The 17,903-nt window shown below is 36.8% G+C and overlaps 2 protein-coding genes across 11 annotated transcripts in view; one reads left to right on the top strand and one right to left on the bottom strand.

Moving 5' to 3' along the window:
• Nucleotides 1–7,011, bottom strand: part of LOC145473540 (uncharacterized) — a 9,029-nt gene extending 2,018 nt beyond the window's left edge. The window contains exons 1-7 of one of the 2 annotated variants that reach the window (XM_081455039.1): nt 6,871–7,011; nt 5,142–5,457; nt 4,512–4,592; nt 3,655–3,699; nt 3,142–3,183; nt 2,930–2,962; nt 936–2,559 (exon numbers count right to left, since the gene is read on the bottom strand). In XM_081455039.1, coding sequence (XP_081311165.1) covers nt 2,183–2,559; nt 2,930–2,962; nt 3,142–3,183; nt 3,655–3,699; nt 4,512–4,592; nt 5,142–5,457; nt 6,871–7,011 — 1,035 coding nt within the window. In that variant the 3' untranslated portion in view covers nt 936–2,182. Of the gene's footprint in view, nt 1–935; nt 2,560–2,929; nt 2,963–3,141; nt 3,184–3,654; nt 3,700–4,511; nt 4,623–5,141; nt 5,458–6,870 lie in introns of both variants that reach the window. The other variant, XM_081455040.1, reaches the window with a different exon arrangement.
• Nucleotides 7,002–17,657, top strand: LOC145473541 (uncharacterized). Of its 9 annotated transcripts, none has more exons than XR_014044702.1 (9): nt 8,694–8,818; nt 8,934–8,986; nt 9,610–9,651; nt 9,814–9,867; nt 10,030–10,083; nt 10,371–10,488; nt 14,447–14,519; nt 14,951–15,366; nt 16,388–17,657. XR_014044702.1 is itself a non-coding variant. In XM_081455043.1 (9 exons), the coding sequence occupies exons 2-9, from the start codon at nt 8,950–8,952 to the stop codon at nt 15,002–15,004; spliced, it is 486 nt and encodes a 161-aa protein (XP_081311169.1). In that variant the 5' UTR covers nt 8,694–8,818; nt 8,934–8,949; the 3' UTR covers nt 15,005–16,378. The 9 variants fall into 9 exon arrangements, 6 of the variants coding, with proteins under 6 accessions (XP_081311167.1, XP_081311168.1, XP_081311170.1 ...); XR_014044703.1 differs by lacking the exon at nt 10,030–10,083 and adding an exon at nt 9,421–9,474; XM_081455043.1 differs by lacking the exon at nt 16,388–17,657 and adding an exon at nt 9,421–9,474 and having other exon boundaries at nt 14,951–16,378.
• The last annotated feature ends 246 nt before the right edge of the window (nt 17,658–17,903 follow it).

Here is a 17,903-nt window from a genome sequence, read left to right as displayed (position 1 = left end):
GACTGAAAAGAATGTCATAAAATGCCCATCAAATAAAATATTAAACTGCTACTGCAGAGACGTAAAAACACTCTAGAAAGGAAAGCTTCTTTTTTGTTTAATATCCGGGGAACAATAGCCGATAACTTGTAAGCTCTAATTGAATCTACTCCATATGAAAAACAAGTGTCGAGTTACCATTTGTAACTAAAAATAGCAAACATCTCGTGGGAACAAGTCGCGACGATTCCTCAGCTCTAATTGAATTTATTACCTTGTGAAAAACAAGAGTGTCAAATTACCCATTGTAACTAAAAAATAAAAATATCTCGTTATATTTGCATGCAATAAGAACAAAACAATCGTTACCTGCACTTACTATTGTAAACGTTAGAACTGCTTCAAATCTAAATAGTCTCGTCTCCTCTAAAACATGTCCTAAGAACTAGAACCGATTATTCGTGACCTCTAATTGAATTAACTCCTTGTGAAAAACAAAAGTATCAAGTTACCCTTTGTAATTAAAAATAAAAATCTCTCGTGCCATTTGCCTACTACTCATGAACTGCTTCAAAACTCAAGACTCATCTCGTTCATAACTAGCCACCATTACACTGAAAATTATGCACTCTAAAACAACCCAATGTACGTTTGTAACTGTCACACTCCCCTCCAAACCGGACTAAAAATCACAAACCGGCAACATACACGTCACTCTTTATTTTTCAATTACCAAAGCCCTTGTGTTTATACATACCTTGTGTTTCTCACGGACCATTTACATTTACAACAAGAAATTTGATTGGCTGTTCATAGTAGATCCAATCTGATTGGTGTGACATACATACATCTCTCACTCACTCACTCACTCACTCACTCACTCACTCACCCATTGACCCGTCCATAACATACCCGACGCGCCGACTAAGAGGTATTTTTTTTTACAAAAAAATAACTCAAAAATGCAGGGTTTCTAATAAAAGTAGGTCCCAAACGAGTATAATATTCAGTGTAGTCACAATCCAGGAGGATAGCATTATGGATTTGTAGAACAAGACAAAGAACTTTCTTCGAAGTTCTCGTTCCCGTTTTAGTTTTTGTATAAATTCATGTGAAATTCAATAAATTCTTTTGTCAAACCACCTTGCAATGCTTATTCACGGTTGTGCGCCTTGCCGCCGGTTACAATTTTGGTGTCAGAAGTGGGATTGCATATGCCAGGTTATCCTGAAATTCGGACTGGTATGGACGCAGTCGCTAGACCCTATAGAAACTGAAAATACGCTAACATGCCAGATTATCCTGAAATTCGGACTTGTATGGACGCAGTCAATAGATCCTAAAGAAACTGAAAATACGCTCATATGCCAGGTTATCCTGAAACTCGGAATGGTATGGGACACACTTACTAGACCCTATATAGACTGAAAATACTCTCATATGCCAGATTATCTTGGACGTAGTCGCTGGACCCTATAGAAACAGAAAATACGCCCATATGCCAGGTTATCCTGAAATTCGGACTTGTATGGACGCACTCACTAGACCCTAAAGAAACTGAAAATACGCTAATATGCCAGGGGCAACTCGCTGATTGGTCTAGAGGAACAATGGCTAGCCCGTGCGCCCAGCCGTTACGGGGGAGAGTATCGCGGGCGCACGAAACCCCAACGGCTGGAACTGAGCCTACCCCAGGACTAGGGACACTCACACTCTCGATCCCAGAAGGTAACATTCCCAGAAGGTAACATTGTGTACGATAAGTTTGTTTTCAAAGGCAACTTTAATATACAAATGGCTATTGAATAAATTATTACAAATTTTTAGTCAGTTTAAAAAGCATTATTGCATTTTTCTCATTTTTACTGTTGTCATGGCACCACTGTTTTTAATATAATCGAGTACTTTAATAATATATAATGTAAAGTATATAATGAAAACTAAATAGGTTATGGTGTAGCACCAACCACAACACAAAAAGCGCTGCTTCGACCATGCCAAACAAGTCAACATTAAATGATCTGATACAGCATTGCAAAGTATGATGTCAACGCTTCTGTTGAATTCTTGCAAATGTTAGCGCTGTTGCTATGCTTTGGGACAGTAATTTGCATTATTGCATTTTTTCTTATTATTAAAAAAATATGCTATAGTCCCGCTGAATCTCCTCTTGATTCAATTCAAAACTATTCTTCAAAACAAGTTACTTAGGTTCTGTTTTCATGGCACCACTGAATTCAATATAATCAAGAAAGCCGGATGTATACCCTTCGTACCCTTTTGGCACTTGCCGAAAACTAAATAGGTTATGGTGTAGCACCAACCACAACATAAAAAGTGCTGACTTCGACCATGCCAAACAAGTCAACATTAAATGATCTGATACAGCATTGTGAAGTATGATGTCAACGCCGAGGGGATGCACCCGTAGTGTTGGAAACGTGTGGTGTTCACTGTGGCGCTTCTGTTGAATTCTTGCAAATGTTAGCGCCATTGCTATGGTTTGGGACAGTGCTGATATCGTTGTCTTTTCTGAAACACTTTTTTTCCCTTCAATAACAACTTTGTCTGGGGAGGCACCTGCAAACAAATTAGAATAAGACAATATTTTATCTTTCTGCGAAAAGAATAAGCCTTTTATACTTTAGTGTGGCGTGCGGTCACTACTATACCATAGCAATATAGCACGACTTTTGTGCACTCATCCGTATCGTACACGGGAACAAACGCCGATCTTATCATGCGCCGTTGGGAATTCGTTGTTGATTCAGACGCCGATCTTATCACTACGATAACAATGAAAGAATTGTGCGATAAAATATGTCAATCATAGGTCTCTTGCCGCACCAATCAAAGGATCTGTTGGCTGGCGAACAGCGTTTTTCAAAAGACAGTCATTCCACAAAAACTATAATATGGCAGATTATTCCAAAAGTGTTAAGGTTTGTACCTGTAGTACGAGGCTTCTTTGGTTGAGGAACACCTGTAAATCAGGAAATGGATAAAAGGATTGAGGATTTTTGTTACTATTCCCTCGCCGGTGTTGTTATATGAAATTATTGTCTGCGGTATAAAACACATGAATCATAGGCATCATATTGCAGGAGATGTATCTATAGACAAATTAGACATGTAAATGAAATAAATTTAAAAATGCTGTACCTTTTGAGGTCAATTTTTTTGGAGCTTCTTCTGGGTCGTCCTCTGGAAAGAAATTGAAATAAGTGAATATACGATAACAATGACAAGAAATGTGCGATAAAATATGTCAATCATAGGTCTCTTGCCGCACCAATCAAAGGACCTGTTGGTATACCTTAAACGTGTTGTATTTAAAAGCATTTCAAGAGAATCGTGCCATTAATTGAGTTATGTAACACGATCAAGATTTGGTTGACAAGGGTTGTTGGTTGTTTATTATGCATGGGATATTCAAGGTCTTTGATACGAGTCACATGATCGATGACATCACACCATTTGATTGACAAGGGTTGTTTGTTGGTCGTTGTTTGTCATCATGTGTTTTATACCGCAGACAATGATTTCACATAACAACACCGATGGAATAGTAACAAAAATCCTCAATCCTTTAGTCCATTCCCTAAATTACTCTGGGATCAGGCCAGGATGCTTTGAACGGCACTACGACAACAAGGACTAGAAACTATAATATACCTGTTTCATCAGGCTCTTCAACAGAAGGTACTGAGTCAATGGCAACTGCAAAAAGGGGAGAACAACATTAAATATATGCACAACTACTGTATGTGACAAGAGCTTTATACAATAAGGGGGTACATGGTGTACCATAGAAATTGTAATGGTTCCAGAATTATAATAGTATGATATGCCAGCCGCAGTCACAGGAGTGGGGCCAGTTTGTAGCAAGAAAGATTGTTCTTGCTGTGAGCCTCAGTTTGCTTTTAGATTTACCCCATTAATACAGTTGATTTTGCTCCGACGCAATGGTCATACTTATCTGCTTATGGAGCGTTTCCTTCTTACCCCTACCCCTCTCTTCATTTTTTGCTCTCCCTATTTCCCATGTGGCCACAAACTCGGGTTTCTCTGAGCGCTGAAGCTCCAGGAAAACACTTGCTATGCAGGCTACCATGACTGGCCCACTCAAAAAATATTTGGGTGGTGTGTACTGCTTGCAGTCATGTACATAAATGTTCTGATCTATACAGAGCAGACAAAAGCATCAAACATTGCGCCAATGTACAAAGTTGAAATTGAAAGTGACCATTGTTCGGAATTGATACCAAACTACATTGGAATACTCTATGAAATAGCGACTGTTAATATTAACTCTACTTACATCGTAGATGCTAAAACTATGTGGTCCCTTTTATAACTTATGGCAAAAATATTGAATAAGAATAATAATAGACTGATATGTATTGCAATGGCACATGCATGCAGGTGACATTACAAACAGCTGCTTTCCCCACTGTGGTGAATTTTATCGGCGAACAGGGACATCATTCATCCTCTTCTCCTTGAACAGGCAAATTTGTACCACAACATACCTGCTCCTGGTCCTACGTTTTGAGACTGTTCCTTTGGGCAAGCAATAATATCTGGCTCACCATAATAGCCATCTTCATAACCTGTAAGAATGAGCAAAACCTGATTCAAATCTGCAAAACCCAAGAATTCAAATCTGCAGTCAAAATTTTCACAGCTTGGTGTTGCCAAAATGTGTTCTATGACTCTTTGTGAATGAAAGTAACTACCCTGGCTAGTGAATTAGCAATGCACTTTTTTGGCGCTTTTCCGCCCATTTTATGCTCTTGCTAAACTTGTAAAAAAAAAACAGTTTGTGATGCGTGATCAATGCGACCAATCAGACAATTCTTTCTGATGGTGAGAGTGATTCAATTTTCCCGAAAAAGCAGAAATTTTTAACTCGGGTGTCTAGAGGGGGCTACCATCATCGGGTTGTTTCAGTAACAAGTCGCTTTGAGTTATTAGCCCCCTCTGGATCCAGGGTAGAAAGTAACAGGCTAACAGGCTAATCTAGGTGGGTCATGTCTTAACTAAAAAAAAGTTACAGAAATCAGGAAATTAACTAGAGAGAGTAAGAAATCAGGAAGTTAACTAAAAGAGTAGGTATAGAAACAAAGATACTACAAAAAATACAACAATAATGACCATACCCATTGCTATTCCTGTTAAGCCAAAGTCATCTGGCAGTTTTACATCACTGTTTGTCATCGCAACCTTGTCCTCGTCCTTGACACTGTTAATTATACACGTGCCACCTGTAAGCGGCTGAATGACCTTACAAGCCAAAAACACATTAAACTTTGATACTGTCTTCTGAGGGACTCTCAATGTCTCCAGGAGCTCCTTAGATTTGTCCATTACATCTAAAAGGCGTGTCAAAGCCATTTTAGTTTCTTTGTCAAAGTCATCTGGGTTTTCTAAGGCCTTCTGTATGTTATCAAATATCTCCTCAGTGACTATACTGACCTGTAGGGTTAATGGAAGAACAAAAATTATATAATAAAACCAAACATCATTCAGTTTTATCTGTCAGATTGATTTCTACTCTGCACCATACGATTCATGCTATTATCGACTGATTTGGATTTTCAATCTATTGAATAGATTGCCATCTATTGAAAGAAGTTCGAAGGGGGACTACTGAGTTTTTTCCAAGCAGTCAGTACAAAATGCAGACTGCAGACTGCAGATTGCAGACTGCAGACTGGGTACAAAATGCAGACTGCAGACTGCAGACTGGGTACAAAATCAGACTGTCATTTTATAACTTACCAGTTGTCACGCAATCCCTTTTCGATGTCGTATTCTATGGAAACTCGCATTACCAGGGAAAATTATTTCTCTATTACTCGAAATTCACTTATTAAATGCAGTCTCGAAGGTTGATCCGTTATTAAACATCATTTAGGCATTCTTACTTCAAGCGCAAGATCTCATAACTTAAAATTACAACATTCATTGCAACATGATACTGACACTTGACCAACACATGGTCGCTTTCAGTTGCCTCTTCGCGGGTTCGTCATAGACTTTCAATAAAGTCCTTCGTCTTGTTTATTCTGGGGTGTTTATTCGTCACTCGCACGGCCGCTTTGCGGCCTTTAGGCTCGCTTCGCTCGCTTCGTGAGGTCAACTTGTGGCAAGTCTAGTTCGTCATGGCGGCCTTTCGGAGGTAATGCGGTAAGTAGCAGTTAAATGACCTTCTTTTTACCGATGTGTGTTACCTAATATAAAAATACTTATACCTCGTAAACCAGGATAATACCAAAATTATAATCAGGAGAATTTTTTCAGGACACGATTCCGTGACTGATCAATCGATTGTTTACATTTGTGGTTTTGTCACATCCGATCATGAAGACCACACAATTTCTACACAAAATGAAATCATTTCTTTTAATTAACATTGTTTTGGCCTCAGTCTGATTTTCTTTTTGAAAACGAATATATTTTTATTTTGGAATTGACCTTCGAGACTGCATTCAAAAAGTATATTTTGAGTAATGGAGCAAGATCATTCCCTGGTAATGCGAGTTTTCGTGGAATACGAAATTGAAAAATTTTATCACATTTCAGACGGCAAAAAACAGTTTCAAATGACAGTCTGCATTTTGTACCAAGTCTGCAGTCTGCAGTCTGCATTTTGTACCCAGTCTGCAGTCTGCAGTCTGCATTTTGTACCCAGTCTGCAGTCTGCAGTCTGCATTTTGTACCCAGTCTGCATTTTGTACCCAGTCTGCATTTTGTACCCAGTCTGCAGTCTGCAATCTGCAGTCTGCATTTTGTACTGACCGTTCTTCCAAGTGAAGTGCACAAAACGCTCAACGATAATATTCGAAGCTCGCTTGGACCTCAGAAAGCGAAAGAGTTAATACTTACTTCATTGTAACATTTCCCGATGAGATTTGAACTGCTGAAAGATGTTTTCTCCGTAAAATTCTTGAGACGTACAAAACCTATCCGGATAAAAAGACAGGCTTGAAACGTCATCAAATTTCTGTTGTTTAAGGATGTCGCCATCTCAGCATCGACAGCGCGCGCTAGATGCACGTGATTTGTTCGGGCAACCGATTGTTGGCCGAACAAGTCACGTGTGCAGTTCAAATAGCGAGGGACGAGTCGATCGTTATTTCGAACTGAACAGCTCATCAAACTGCGGCGGGAAGGTAAGAATATTTCTATCGATTGTCGATGTTTTCTTCGGTGACGCTTTTCTTTGATGGAAAACAACTTATCAAAACTTCAGTATCGGTCTTTTGTTTGGGCAAACAAACAGCTTTAATCACTGAGGCTTCCTCTGCGTTTGTGGAAAATAACGATCTTATTTCAACGGACCGTTGGAGGAGTTTGAAAGTTGAATGAGATAATTTTTCTCAAAAATTAGGAAGATTGATAGGAAGATTGCACTATTTGGCTGTTTAGAGGTCCTTTATTTCTATGCGAAAAAATGCGACTGTATATGCTTTAGTATATGATGCCATAGATGCTATGCAATGTCCCTCCAAAATTGCCATGCCATCTTCATATCAGACAAGTTCTTTGTCTGTCTTATGAATGAAAAAAGAAGTTATTTACTGTTTGTTTGATACTATGAAATCAGTGTTATGGTGCGTAAAAGCCCTAGCATGAACATTACATATTTTAATTTATTTACTTATTTATTTTTAGATGTACTCTATGGGCCAAGTTGTCATAGTAAAGTATGTTGGTTTTGGCTGGTGGCCTGCCAAGGTACAGTATTTTATTAAAGAAATAAAAAACTTTCTCCTCATGCGTTGTTGAGTTATATAAGCACGTGGGAATTTTTAAGAACACAAGAGAAGTGCATAAAGAAGCACGAGGTGCAGCCGAGTGCTTCTCGCACTTCTCGAGTGTTCTTAAAAATTCCCAAGTGCTTATATAATCAACAACGCATGAGGAGAAAGTTTTTTATTTCTTTTATGAAATGTTAAAGAAATTGCGCGCACTAAAGCTCGTGACATAAGCAGCGTGCATTATAACTCGATAAAGCATGCGCGTGACGTATGCACTCGTACTTTATCGAGTTATAATGAACTCGAACTGACCAATCACAGCGCGCGCATTTACTCAGGCATTTTATAAAATTTAATATTATTTGAATGTTGAGTTGATTTCACTCTGAATCCAAACTTGAATTAAATTATCTGCTTGAATTTTTAGTTCAACAATTGCCATGCAGAGGTATAAAACACCTGAGAACGGGGATTTTTTTTATTGAAAACTTGAGGTGACTAGTCAACTCAATAGCATTATCTAGGGCCTTGCATGCTTGAGCTGTTTTGACTGCATGAGACCAGTGTCTAAATGTCTATCTGTATATTATTATTATAATAACATGGCTATGAGAGATTAGTAATGTCAATTTGAGATGTCAATTTGACTGTCATAGAGATATGATGTTAGGGGCAATTCCACAAGAGAGATGGAAAAAAAATTTTTCAAAACTTATAAAGTGTTCAGTGAATAGTACTTATGTTTCATTGCAAACAAGATCTACATTTCACACAGTAACAAAACTTGTAACATCTGTAACATCAAACTTTTCTTCGTTGCTTAGGTGATCATGGTGTTATTGTTATTATTATGCTGATTATATTTTGTTTGTTTTACTATATTCACTGTATAGGTGTCTTTTTCATTTCAGATAGTTGGCTTCAAAAGCAGAAGTTCTGTGGTGGTGAAATGTTTCGAAAGCCGAGAAGAGGATGAGTGTGACATAATTTTTAAAACTGAAGATGTGAGAAATTTCCCAGAAGTAATTCCTAAAAAAATAAAGATGAAAAAAAAAGGCATACCAGCGTGCGAGGTAAGTCTCTGGGCATTCAGAATAATAGAATATTTACTCTTTCTAGGTTAAGAGAATTTGTAATGATCAATGACAATTTTTGTGTTTTCACAAGATTGCTTGACATTTCTGACAGGATTGCTTATGAGCAGATGCAGGAGCAGATGCAGGAGCAGATGTCTAGTCATGGTGAGGAGGTCTACCTACTAATAATTAAAATTTATGTTCCGCAACAAAGGGATGGTCGGGGTCTTTTATTATGCCATTTCTACAAGATATTATCTGTAATGTACCAAAGTCAGGAAACTACAATAGGGAGTATGAACATCAAGCAGGTAGTAAATTATATTTCTGTTTAGCACAAAGTGGGTGAATGTGTCTTAGTGGGTAAACTTTTAACATGATCCAAATAGTGGTCAAGAGCTGATATCACAAAAAATACGTAATTAACTTAATTACCGTATTTTTAAATTAATTTTTTCATTTTAAGTTTGAACATGATCCAAAAGGACAAACAAATTAGTTTGTCCTTTTGGTTCCCATTTTCAAAATTTAAAAATAAAAATAGTGATGTCACATTTGCTCACTCTTTTATGCATTCATTAATCTATTCACTTATTTAGATTCCTTTCCAGAGGACCACTCAGAAAAACCTCCAGAAACATCGACCTCAAAAGGTACAGTATATTTAAATTTATTTTTTCATTTCAAGTTTGAACATGATCCAAAAACAAATTAGTTTGTCCTTTTAAAATAGTGATGACACATTTGCTCACTCTTTTATTCATTCATTAATCTATTCACTTATTTAGAGGACCACCCAGAAGAACCTCCAGAAACATCGACCTCAAAAGGTACAGTATATTTAAATTTATTTTTTCATTTCAAGTTTGAACATGATCCAAAAACAAAACAGTTTGTCCTTTTGGTTCCCATTTTCAAAATTTAAAAATAAAAATAGTGATGTCACATTTGCTCACTCTTTTATTCATTCATTAATCTATTCACTTATTTAGATTCCTTTCCAGAGGACCACTCAGAAGAACCTCCAGAAACATCGACCTCAAAAGGTACAGTATATTTAAATTTATTTTTTCATTTCAAGTTTGAACATGGTCCAAAAACAAATCAGTTTGTCCTTTTGGTTCCCATTTTCAAAATTGAAAAATAAAAATAGTGATGTCACATTTGCTCACTCTTTTATGCATTCATTAATCTATTCACTTATTTAGATTCCTTTCCAGAGGACCACTCAGAAGAACCTCCAGAAACATTGGCCTCAAAAGGTACAGTATATTTAAATTTATTTTTTCATTTCAAGTTTGAACATGATCCAAAAACAAATTAAAAAATACTGTACCTTTTGAGGTCGATGTTTCTGGAGGTTCTAGTTTGTCCCCATTTCATATGTGTAATACAAAGGGGGTGAAATGTTTCAAGCAAATTAGTAAAATAACTCAGTCAGGCGGGAATACTTAACAATTATTTGTCGAAGGCAAAGTGATTATCGGTGATTGTTACATAGCTGTATAATGAGTTATATCTTGGTTCTTGCTGTTCTTTCATACTCAAGATTGCTGGATTGCCAAGTTACGTTTATTAATAGTGCTGTCGGGCAAATGGAAAGGAGGATTCCATCCTAAAAAACACTCGCAAACAGGTTCTTGGAGGAAACACATCAAGGAAAATATGTAAGATATGTTGTTGTATTGTGTAGTAATTTGTTGTGAAACTATAAATTCTAGGAGCTTCAACTGAATAACACATGAATGGAGTTTTTCAGGTCGGTTGCAAATGGATGAAATAGAAATATTCTTACTTAGTTTGAGTTACTTCCTTCGTTTAAATTTTGTTGGCGCTGGTCATGGTTGAAAAACGTTTATTCGCAACGTAAAGCGTGGTTTTTCACTAGTAGTCTGGTCGTCAGACATTTTGACCTGGAAAAAAATCGTATAGAAGCAAGTTTGGTATCAAAAAACGCAGAATGTCTAGGAGAAAAACATATCCAAAATCCCCTAAAATCCGTCATGGGGAAAAAGTTTTATTAGCATTTGAATATTTTGCACTTTTTTCCCATAATGATTTATGCACAATCAGTACTGAAAAACAAGTCTTTTCACAAGTGAGTGTTCTTAATCATAAATGTCGATAAGTAAACTTAAAGAAACAAATAAATTTAGTGACACAGATATATTTATAAACATGAACATGTCAGTTATCAAGTCGGATCAGTCACATGCATGTTTTAAGTCAAAACTCAAACCATGTACAGTATGGGATCACACCTTTCCCATCAACCAGAGGTTGACATCCTGAAGTTGGATCTTTCCTGGGGTCAGGTGCCTCTAGTATTGATTGTTAATTTAACAATGAAAATGCTAATGCAAAGTAATTAAACGTAAATTCCAAGTAATAAATTTCACTGGTGAGCCAATTCCAGTTATGCAATTTTGAAACTGGAACGATGATTAGAGCGATAATAATAAGGCAGGGATCCCGATTCGCGATTGGAACGCTAGATTTCCAATGCAATTTCATTGAAATCTAGTCGTGATACTGGAGGTTCGTTTTAAGGTGCGGCAATATGGTAAAAATTTGATCCAACTTGGCGCGCAACATTTTCGTTGCTGGTTGTAGAGCGATGTTGCCCGTATTACCGCCTCGTGCGCAGCAAAAATTGATGTTGCAGCTCGTGCGCTACAGTACTTGTTGTGAGAAGTTGAAAGTGGTTCTACTTTGTGTAAATGTACGGTAATACGAGCAACAAAATTGCCCAACTACTGGGCACGCAACATTGTTGCGTTTCAAGTTCTTGAACGATGTTGCTCGTATTACTATCCTGCACGCAACTTGTCATGCAACAAAAATCGATTTTGCAGGTTGCGAAAACTTGTTAAACAAAGTAGAACGATTTTCAACTTCTTGCAACTAGCAGCCCACAAACTGCTACATTGAATTTTGTTGTGCGTGTGGTGATAATATGAGCAACATTACTCTACAACCTGTAACAAAAATATTGTGGATCATATTGGACGATGTTCCCGTATTACTGCACCTTAACAAACAAAATAGCCCAACTGGGCGCGCAACATTGTTGTGTTTCAAGTTAATTGTTGAAGGATGTTGCTCGTATTACTATCCTGTACGCTACTTGTCATGCAACAAAAATCGATTTTACAGGTTGCGAAAACTTGTTCAACAAAGTAGAAGGATTTTCAACTTCTTGCAACTAGCAGCCCGCAAACTGCTACATTGAGTTTTGTTGTGGGTGTGGTGTTAATACGAGCAACATTGCTCTACAACCTGTAACAAAAATATTGTGGATCGTATTGGACGATTTTCCCGTATTACCGCACCTTAACAAACTTTCTCAACCTGCGCGCCAAGTTATAAGCTGGGTGGTAATGCAAGCAACATTGCTGAACAATTTATAATTAATAAATACTTGCTGTAATAAATTTATCGCTATAGATCGAGTGTTATATTCGTAGAAGATTGAGAAGATTGTCAATTTGTCCTTTTCAGTTTTGACAGCTCAAATCGCTAAAGAAGTTCTCCAATCTGCCCTGATTTGTTCTAACTGTTACAATTCCACAACGTGGAAAAATGACAACGAAAATCCTTCAACATGTTGCACGACTCCTCAAATCCCAAACGGACTCGGATTTTTTTACGCTCAAATGCTTAAAATCCAAAGGCTCTGGCTCGGGTTTTAAAACAAGGGCTTGCAGGCTCGAAAAGCTCGGAAAAGCCCGCAACGAAAGCTAGGTCACAGGTCATTGAAATGTTTTTATTAAAGATAAACCTTTTTGTAGCTATTTTATATTTAATGAGTTTGCTATAACTTCTAAAATCATCGAAATTGATGGCATCGGAATTTGGAAGAAAATCGTGTTTAGAATTACCTAATTTCCACTATGAAAACCTCGCGCCATGCATTTCAATCAATTTCTACACAGGAAGCCCACTATACAATTACTGGCAAATGTTTAGCTTTTGATAACAAAACAGAAAACCAAATACTTGTTATTTATAGTAGCGGTACATGTTTTATAAACTAAACTACACTTACGTGACTGGAAATTGTACTGATATATTGATAATATATTTAGGCGCTCCCCCTATAATTATGTAAACACTCGACATAAATTTCAAACGCTAATAAAAATTTTTCCCCAAAACGGATTTTAGGGGATTTTGGATATGTTATTCTCCTAAACATTCTGCGTCTTTTGATACCAAATTTGTTTCTATTCGATTTTTTTCCAGGTAACATATATATTTTTTGTTTGACGACCAGACTATAGCGACATAAGCACAAGCATAAGCCAGTGAGGACGGGGGCGACATAAGCATAAGCACAAGAAAAACAAGACAAGTTTGATTTTCTTGTGCTTATGCTTATGTCAAGTGAGGACGGACCAACATAAGCATAAGCCAGTGTAGTGAGGATGGGCGCGACATAAGTATAAGCTCAAGCCGACGTTTGAGGAAGCCTGGTACCAAAATTATATGCTTTCAGACCTCGTGCGCATGCTCCAACTCTTATGCTTATGTTGCGCCCGTCCTCACCGGTGCTTATGTTGCTAGTGAAAACCACGCTTAAGGCCTGTTTACACTAGCAATTTTGTCGCGCGACACAGTCTGCAATTTTTGTGTATCGCAACCCAAAATCTCGCGTGTAAACAACCTGCAATTTCACGGCAATTTCATGGCAATTTCAAAGCGATTTGATGCAATTTTTCATAGTTACACAAACAACGAGTGAATAGAATCCCGTACAAGCACTTTCTATGGTGTTGTCTGTTTATTATGTATATAACGAGACGTTTTTTGCATAAAAGTGATTTGAAAGAAAGCGTGCGTGGTGGATGTAGTAGGCTAAACTGAAGATAAGCTTACCGACGACATTGTCCTTACCGACAAATCTTTTGCAAACAAAAATACAAGAATTTCTTAACTTTTATTCAATAAGTAAATGACTTAAGATAAGACAGAATGAAACTAGTACTCTAAAGGTGAAGACTACAGCTGTATCATGTCGAAATCATAGCAAAAAAAGAAAAGGAAAAACATCAAGCCTACAATTTTTGAAAGATGAAGCCAATTTGTTGAATCCTCGGGAAGAAATATGAGAGAAAAATACCTTGTTTTTAGTTCTTTTGCCAGTCTCTTGGAGTTTCTTACATCATAGGTTTGTAGAATTGTCGTTGAGCTATCCTTTTGTTTATCGTTGGTCACATTTTAGATTCAAGGACGGCAAAGTTTTTAGCTTGAATCATCGATCTTTCGCCGGGAAGTAGAAACCAACAGCTCTTTCTCTTCGATATCTAGACATCTTTTTCTCATTGCAAAAATTTGACAAAAATCTGCCGTTGGGAGTAATAACTTTCAAAACAAAACAACTTTTTCCTCTGTCGCCTGGGAAGCCAGTAAAGTGCTATTTCTCGTTCTCTGATTGGCTGAGGATTGATTGACGATTCTGATTGGTTATATTTTTACACTCTGAAAAGCTGTACGCGACGCTGATTGGACGTATCGCTGTTTTTCGCATGTGAAAATATAGCATCTAGATTTCTATTCATAGGCTTTACGCTATGAAAGTCTCGTTATATATATAAAAAAATTTTTGATATTATGTTGTTGTAGGAAACCTGTGTTATGCTGCGGGAACAGATTTTCCTCAGCAGGGAGTTTTCAATACCATATACTAAAAAAACATGTAAGTAAATTATTTGCATATGCCATTATAAAATAATTACAATATAACACACGCTCTGATTGGTTAAATCAGCACGCAGCACGGTAGCACTGCTGCCAGAACACTCGCAAAGTGTTGAGAATTCCCCGCTTCGCGTCGTGCTGTTCTGATAAATCCCTGCCTGCTTTAAATCTGCACACAGCACACGCACTCGCCTTTTATTTATTCAATTTAATGAAGTTTAAAGTGCACCTACAATAATGTAGTTGAATAGTTTCTTTATGAATAGTAAAGCTTTATGGTTTAATAGACTTCTATTTTTCTTTACTATTTCTGAAGAAACGATTATCGTGCACTTTAAAATAAATTTTGACCTATTGAAATAGGAACTTAAAAAAACTCTTTAAAACTGGAGGGAAACACGTTAAAACAGTTTATATTTAATGTTTCAGATTACCGCTAGAAGATACAATTTAAGCAAATGCTGTATATCACTAGAAGCTTAAACAAAGAGTGAGTACTCTGTTCATACCACAATACCCTACAATGTATTCTTGGAATTTTATAACATTTTCTTGTTTATAACTGCGGATACTACACTGCCACTCATATTGTAAATAGTACTCTTATGTTTCATTGCAAACAAGTTTCACACAGTAACAAAACTTGCAACGTCTGTAACATCAAACTTTTCTTCGTTGCTTAAGGGTCATCATTTTCAGATAGTTGGCTTACAAAGCAGAAGTTCTGTGGTGGTGAGGTGTTTTGAAAGCCAAGATTTGTAAAATTGAAGATGTGAGGGATTTCCCAGAGGTTATTCCTAAAAAAAATTAAGATGAAAAAAAAAGAGGGCATACCAGCGTGCGAGGTAAGTCTCTGGACATTCAGAATAATGAGAACAATCTTTCTTGCTACAAACTGGCCGCACTCCTGTGACTGCGGCTGGCATATCATACTATTCCCTCGGTGTTGTTATAGCCACGCACATGCACAACACAACTCCATATTGCTGAACGGCGTCCGAATCAAAAGTCTAACACAATCATGAATTCTTAGATAAGAGTGGAAAAAGCCGATCAAATACGTGATCTTTTTTGTTGCTGTAATAAATGGGCAACCATGGTGAGTTGCAAGAACCGGAATTCGAGTTATCGGGGTAAATTTGACCCAAATTTTGATCAAGGGAAACGAGATTTTGTGCGAGTTAGCTGGGTTTTTGAGTTATCCGAGTTCGAGTTAACCGAGTAAAAATGACTGAAAAGTGAGATCAAATCCAAGGGAAATGGAAGTTTGTTTGAGTTAGCAGGTTTGTTCGAGTTATCAGAGTTCGAGTTCCAGGGTTCTACTGTAAAATAATAATTATAACGAATTTATATGGAATGTTTTCACATGATGTCATGGCAGCCATATTGGTGTCCCAAAACAAAGAAACAGGTCATTACAGGAGAATCTCAGACCGAGGCTTTGATGTATTGACTGAGCGAAATCGAGGTCAATACATCAAGGTCGAGGTATGAGATTCTCCTGTAATGACCGAACGGAAGAGGTTAATAAGTTATTTATAATAAGGCCTTTTAAGCACTATTCAAAAAAAGAGTAGAATCAAGGGAAAAAACACTACAGGTTCTCCTAGTCGCTCATACTAATGAAGTATCGTTATGCTTATATTTTTCTTTCAGTTATTGAAAAGATAGTTATCATTTCATTTTGTCGGCATTTTTTGTTGTTTTTGCCCCTTGCAAGTAGCTTTTTCTCACAACTAAAAAAAAACCCGTTGAGGTGAGAAAATTTTTTCATAATGCCCAGTCATTACAAGAAAATAATGCCCGCTCTGGATCCATTCAACATGTAATAAATGTTGATGATGCAAATTGTTATTTTTTTTTCAGAATTGCCTCTCCCTTCCTTGAGGTTGTGGAAGAAGTTCTCTCCAAGAAAGAAGATGAAGATGAAGAGGAAGACGAAGAGATGTTGTCCTCAGATGAGGAAGAAAAGAACTATGAGAATTTCTGTAGATTATCATCAGGGAAATTATTCTTTCTTTAAATGCGCCTAAGCACATAGTATTATAAAGGGCACTAAATAAAAAACAACAAATAAAAAACAACAAATTGTAAATAAGTGGGAAACTTAAGGAAAACCGTTAATTTGCACCACATAGATATACATAGTTTTTTTTTAGATCTTTGTCATTTATTCACAATATTAATAGATATGTTCGTTGGTCAGTAACTGCGCTCAATTTTTTTTTCTCAGTATCTATGCTTAGTCACGCCGACTTATAACCACAATTTACTCTGTAGATTGGCAGGACAATCTCGAACTGTTTTGAATCTTAAGGGAAGGGCTCTCATTTCCCTTCCAGTAAAAGTTGATTAATCATGGATTTTATGAGTGAGTATGCGTTTCAAAGTAATAGAATATTTTATTCTCTTAAGATTTTCTGAAATTCAAGATATTGTTACTCAATTTTCACATATCCAAAAACGCAAATTGGTTGTTTTTTATTTAAGAGATATAAAACGGTGCACGTGTCTTTATGCCATTCTATAGGAACTTTGCGAACGAAAATTTACTCTGCGCCTTTTCAGTGTGTAAATCTCAGTATGTATATTATAAATCATAATATTAAATGATAATAAACAGTGGTACCTCGTGGTACCTAAGAAATGAGTTAAAGCATTCAGGTCATTGACTTTCGAGCAGTTGGTTGGCTCCTAAAGGAGCCGTTCTTTTTTTTTATGGTTCCGATTTGAAGTTTCGCCTTTTTTTGTTAAATTCTAATAGAATGGTTATTTATCTATAGATTGCATGTATCAGTTTGACTTGCCGCTGTAGTATTTTTGAGATATGTCATTGAACACACACACACGTTCGGCCGCCGATTCTATTGAGAACAAAGTTACTCTTTCCAAAGCGTTTCAACGAAAATAAACTCAAAATCCAAACTTCAAACAGTTTAAATCCGTATAACATTAGATGTATTTAGAAAAACGTTTACTCCATAAACGGTTAAACGCATTTAATTCTCGCGCTGTATGATAAAAACATTCAAATCACGAGATGCGTTCCAAAGAATACTATTGGATACGTATTGGATGGATACTGCATCAGTTTGACTTTCCGCTGTAGTATTTTTGAGATATTCAATGAAATTGGGGCGTCTCCCTAGTGTAGTCTTGAAATTCGCCCATACTGTAGTCTTGAAATTCGCCCATCGATAAATATGTGCGCGGTAGGACATTTGGTTTGAATTTTTTTATTGTTCCGATTTGAAGTTTGGCCTTTTTTTGTTAAATTCTAATATATTGGTTTCCTATCTATAGATTGCAGGTATAAGTTTGACTTTTCACTGTAGTATTTTTGAGATATTCAATGAAATTGGGGCATCTCCCTTTTTGAGAT

This window comes from Orbicella franksi, unplaced genomic scaffold (genome assembly GCF_964199315.1).
Source record: "Orbicella franksi unplaced genomic scaffold, jaOrbFran1.1 SCAFFOLD_38, whole genome shotgun sequence".
NCBI lineage: Eukaryota > Metazoa > Cnidaria > Anthozoa > Scleractinia > Merulinidae > Orbicella > Orbicella franksi.
The sequence above is the reverse complement of the archived record's forward strand: the minus strand, read 5'-3'. Positions and strand labels throughout refer to the sequence as shown.